This window comes from Apium graveolens, unplaced genomic scaffold (assembly GCF_009905375.1).
Source record: "Apium graveolens cultivar Ventura unplaced genomic scaffold, ASM990537v1 ctg6826, whole genome shotgun sequence".
NCBI lineage: Eukaryota > Viridiplantae > Streptophyta > Magnoliopsida > Apiales > Apiaceae > Apium > Apium graveolens.
In genome coordinates this window covers 1-4,990 of record NW_027419815.1, presented here as the reverse complement: position 1 = coordinate 4,990, position 4,990 = coordinate 1, and the positions used below count along the sequence as shown (strand labels likewise).

The 4,990-nt window shown below is 39.9% G+C and overlaps 1 protein-coding gene across 1 annotated transcript; it reads left to right on the top strand.

The window, feature by feature from the left end:
* Window positions 1-2,285: 2,285 nt before the first annotated feature.
* LOC141703598 (uncharacterized) lies at window positions 2,286-3,126 on the top strand. The gene is made up of 2 exons (XM_074507066.1): window positions 2,286-2,568; window positions 2,669-3,126. The coding sequence occupies exons 1-2, from the start codon at window positions 2,286-2,288 to the stop codon at window positions 3,124-3,126; spliced, it is 741 nt and encodes a 246-aa protein (XP_074363167.1).
* Window positions 3,127-4,990: the final 1,864 nt, after the last annotated feature.

Here is a 4,990-nt window from a genome sequence, read left to right as displayed (position 1 = left end):
CCACATATCCGAATTTTCTCCATGATATATCTCCCCCTGATACTTCCCATCCATTCTTTGATATATTTCGACTCTCTTGTTCCCGAATCCAAGTATTCTCAAATTTAAACCTTTTCCCTTTATGTGGATATACCTTTTTATTTAAATGTAAATATAGTGGCAAATTATCTGAGGTCGCGACATCGATGACCTACACTTCTGCTGTTGGGAATAACGTACACCAGCTTTAAGTCGCTACACCTCTGTCCAATCTTTCTTGGATCCAGTTTGGCGGCCCCCTTAATCTTTCCCAATTATATTTTTTCTCCCTTAAACCTTAAATCTCGCAACTCACACTCATTCAAAGTTTCCTGAAAACCTGTTAGTAAGCTATACGGCGGCTTTCGCCCTCCTCTCTTTTCATCTTCATACATCATATCATTAAAATCCCCGATGATGCACCAAGGCAACACGAATTTCCTTGCCAATTCCTTCAATCGTGATTCTCGCCTACGCCCTCTCCGGATAGCCAAAAAACCCTGTATAACGCCATCATCCTAATTGCTCATTCTCCACTTCCACATCGATATAATTCCTTGTAATTTTCCTCACCCTACAACCATCTTTGTTTTTCCACAGCAAAGCGAGCCCGCCACTACGCCCATGCACATCCACTACTACGTACTCAGCAAAATTAATAATTTTACATAACTCCTTTATTTTATTCTCTTTAACTAAAGTTTCTGATAGAAAAATAATATTTGGCTTTTTTGGTTGGGTAACTTCTTTAAAGAAACGAATTGTCCGTAATTTACCCAACCCACGATAATTCCAGGCTAAGAAACTCATTGTCCTAGGCGGGCTTAGTAACCAAGACCCGCCTCCAATCCATTTTTTGGCCCATCAACCAAAATAATATTATCCAAAAATTTATCTCCCTTATTTATCTCCACATTTTCTTTTGAATCACTCCTTTTACGCTTCATATCCATTACAACTATTTTCTTTTTCAAATTCCCTCTAACTGCCTCAATCGATCCCAAAACTTCAGCATCCTCTTGATTATGCATATCCCGTATATTTCACTGAGCAATTCGAATTACTACATCCCCCCAAAAATTTCGCACACCTTGCCATCTGTCTCCATGAAATTAGCCATGACGGTTTCTTTACCCGGAATTGTTTCTGCCGCAATCTCCTTGTCGTCCGACCACTTATTCTGAGCTTCATTACCACCATTATGTACCCATTTTGATCCCAAGCTTTGGGGTCTCATATTATTACTTGGAGCACGTAACCACGCCCCATAGACTCTCTCAATCACTTTTGTTGGATTTGCGTATGCCACTTCACAATCCCTATCAGAATGTCCAAGTTGACCGCAAATAAAACAAAATGTACACAGTCGTTCATATTTAAAAATTATCCAATGACAACTTCCATTCTCTCGTTTCAACTTCATTCGCCGTTTGATTGGTTTCTCAATATCCAATGCTACCCAAGTCCTCATATACTGCTTCCATCCTCCATTTATATATAATGGATCTGTTTTAATGAATGGTCCAACATGATTCCCCACACTCTGAAGGATTCTCGACAATAACATCCCAGTAGGCATATCATACACCTGGACCCAAATGTCCATCTTGTTCAATCGATCAATATTAGCATTCTCCTCATTTCCTAGCATGTGACAAACGTGTGGACTCTGATCAAAACTCCATGCCCCCTTCACAACCTTTTACAAATCCAATATGTACAAGAAATTTTACTTTTTCCTACCAATGACAAGTGTAGGTAAATGTGCTTTAATAGTAGATAAATAGTCTTTACTTACCAATATTATATTGGCAACAATTGGTAGGTAAAAGTTGGTGGAGAAAGAGTCTTTTGTTAGAATATAATCTAAACTTGTTTTATTTATTTATTGCTTATTTACTATATCTGCAAATAAATTTGTCACTGATTTATTTGAGGCAGCAAGTTTAGGTCGTGGTTGTTAGCGTTGATTTAGGAGTTGATACAGGAGTGGAGTTAAAATAGGAGAGTTCCTGATTTGTCTCAATCACTGCTGTATGTTTAGCTATTTAGTTCCTTTCTACACTCATATGATAATTGAGTGGTTTCACATTGTAAGCAAGCATTTTATTCAATAAATACAAAAACCGAGCTTTGGCTCATCTGTATGTGTGTTGATTATTCCGCAGACTTACAATATACATTTGAGTAAAACGTTTCTGGGCTCTACAAAGTGGTATCAGAGCTTGGGAGCCAATACTCGATCTGGTGTATTAAAGACAGCTATAATGGATGGTAATAAACTCAAGGGAGGGTCTGTTGGTTTGAGTTATCCAACGTTGACAAGGGAGAACTATACTGCTTGGTCCATGAAAATGAGAGTGTTTATGCAAGCACATGGGGTGTGGGACACTATTGAATCTAGTGATCCCAAGATCAAATTTGAGGACAAGATTGACAAGGTGGCACTTGCTATGATTTATCAAGGGGTGCCTGAGGATGTATTGTTGTCCTTGGCTGACAAAAGGACGGCAAAGGAAGCCTGGGTTGCAATCAAGACCTTGTGTCAAGGTGCAGATCGAGTAAAGAAAGCTCGGATCAAACCTTGAAAGCGGAGTTCGAAGCTATGAGTATGAAGGACAGTGATCCGCTTGATGATTTCTACATGAAGATGAATGGGCTCGTGTAAATATCCGTGCTTTGGGAGAAGAGGTGAGTGAATCTTACATTGTGAAGAAATTACTTCGTGCAGTCCCATCGAAGTTCTTACAAATTGCGTCCACGATAGAGCAATTTGGAGATCTTGAGAAAATGTCTGTAGAAGAGGCAGTTGGATCTCTCAAAGCGCACGAGGAGCGGCTGAAAGGGCAAACTGATAAAAGGAGCGATCAACTGCTATTGACAAAAGAAGAATGGTTGAAGAGCGAAAGAAATGAGGAGAAACTCTTGCTGACTAAGGAAGAATGGCAAAAACGTTCTAATAGAGGAGGAACAGATGGATCTGCAAACCCACGGGGTCGCTGGGGACGTGACAAAAGTCGTATAAAGTGCTATAATTGTCACGTATATGGTCACTATATGGCAGAGTCGAAAGCCAAAACGAGAAAAAGAACCAAAAATGGAAGCTAACTTATCACAGGTGGATACTGATGGTGAAGAACTCACATTACTCTTGGCTGAGTCTGGAGAGGAGGATACACAGAGCATGATGTTGTTGAACGAAGAAAAATATTGTACCGAAATTAAAGCAGGACAAAGGTAGATATGCTGATTCTAATGTTTGGTATCTCGATAATGGAGCAAGTAATCACATGACGGGCCAACGGTCTAAGTTTAGCAAATTGGATGAAAGCGTGACAGGAGAAGTAAGGTTTGGAGATGGTTCTAAAGTGACAATCAAAGGAAGAGGTTTGATACCCCTCAAGTGCAAAAATGGTGAAATAAGGTATCTACAAGAGGTATATTACATCCCATCACTTTGCAACAATATTATTAGCTTAGGACAACTATCAGAGGAGGGAAACAAGATTGTAATGAAAGGAGAGTTTTTGTGGGTTAATGATAAGCTGGGACAGTTGCTAATGAAAGTAAGGCGGACTGCAAATCGACTGTACAAGATTGAGATTGAAGAAGAAGGGGTGACTTGTTTGTTAACAAAAATGGAGGAAACTACGTGGTTGTGGCATTCTCGTCTCGGGCATGTGAATTTTCCCGCACTTGTACTCATGTCCAGGGAAGAGATGGCTATGGATTGCCAAAACTAATTCAACCCAAAGGAATATGTGAAGGTTGTTTGATGTCCAAACAAGTCAGGAAGCCTTTCCCATCACAAGCCAATTTCAGTGCCAAAACGGCTCTTCAACTGATACATGGAGATATTTGTGGCCCGTTTACTCCACCAACACCTGCAGGTAACAAGTATTTTTTCCTATTGGTTGATGATTGCAGTCGTTATATGTGGGTTTATTTGTTAAAAACCAAGGATGAGGCGTTTGAAGTTTTTAAAAAATTCAGAAATTTAGTTGAGAACATTCCTGAGTTGAAAATAAAAGTTTTTAGAACAGATCGAGGAGGAGAATTCTGTTCAAATAACTTCAAAAATTATTGTGATGAGGCTGGCATTCAGAGACATTACAAGCCCCATACTCACCGCAGCAGAATGGAGTTGTGGAACGTCGAAATAGAACCGTCGTGGCCATGACAAGAAGCTTTCTTAAAGGAATGAAAATGCCTTCGAGTTTCTGGGGAGAAGCCGTAAGACATTCTGTTTATATACTGAATATGTTGCCGACAAGAGTACTTACAGGAAGAACACCTTATGAAGCTTGGAAGGGAAAGAAGCCAAATCTTCAGCATATCAAAGTGTTTGGATGTGTTGCTCACATGAAAGTACCAGGAGTGTATACAAAAAAATTAGATGATCGTAGTAAAGTTGTTGTTTATTTAGGAAATGAGCCAGGAACAAAAGCTCATCGCTTGTATGATCCAAAAGATGGCTTTGTACTTGTGAGTCGGGATGTTATATTCGAAGAAAGTAGAGGCTGGACTTGGGAACAGCAACCACCAAGCACCGTAAACACGACTAGTACACTTACACTGACGGATATGAGATTAGATGACCTTGAAACAACAGAAACGAAAGAAAATGTAGGGGGCGAGTATTCAGAATCAACAGATGTAAACCATAGTCATTCTGACAGTCAAACACCTAAAGCCGGGACTCCTCATACTGAAAGGAACTCCAGCACTGCAAGATCATTTTTAGAAGAGTCTGGAAACTCGAGTTCGGGAAGCTCAAGTGGTGAATCGAACAGTGGACCTGTAAGGATGAGACTGTTAAGTGATGTGTATGATGATACTTCAGAAATTGATTTACCAGATGATGAACTTATGATGCTGAGCATTGATGAACCCACTTCGTACAAACAGGCTGCAGAGGAGGACGAGTGGAAAAAGGCAATGACAACAGAGATAGAGGCTATTGAGCAGAACA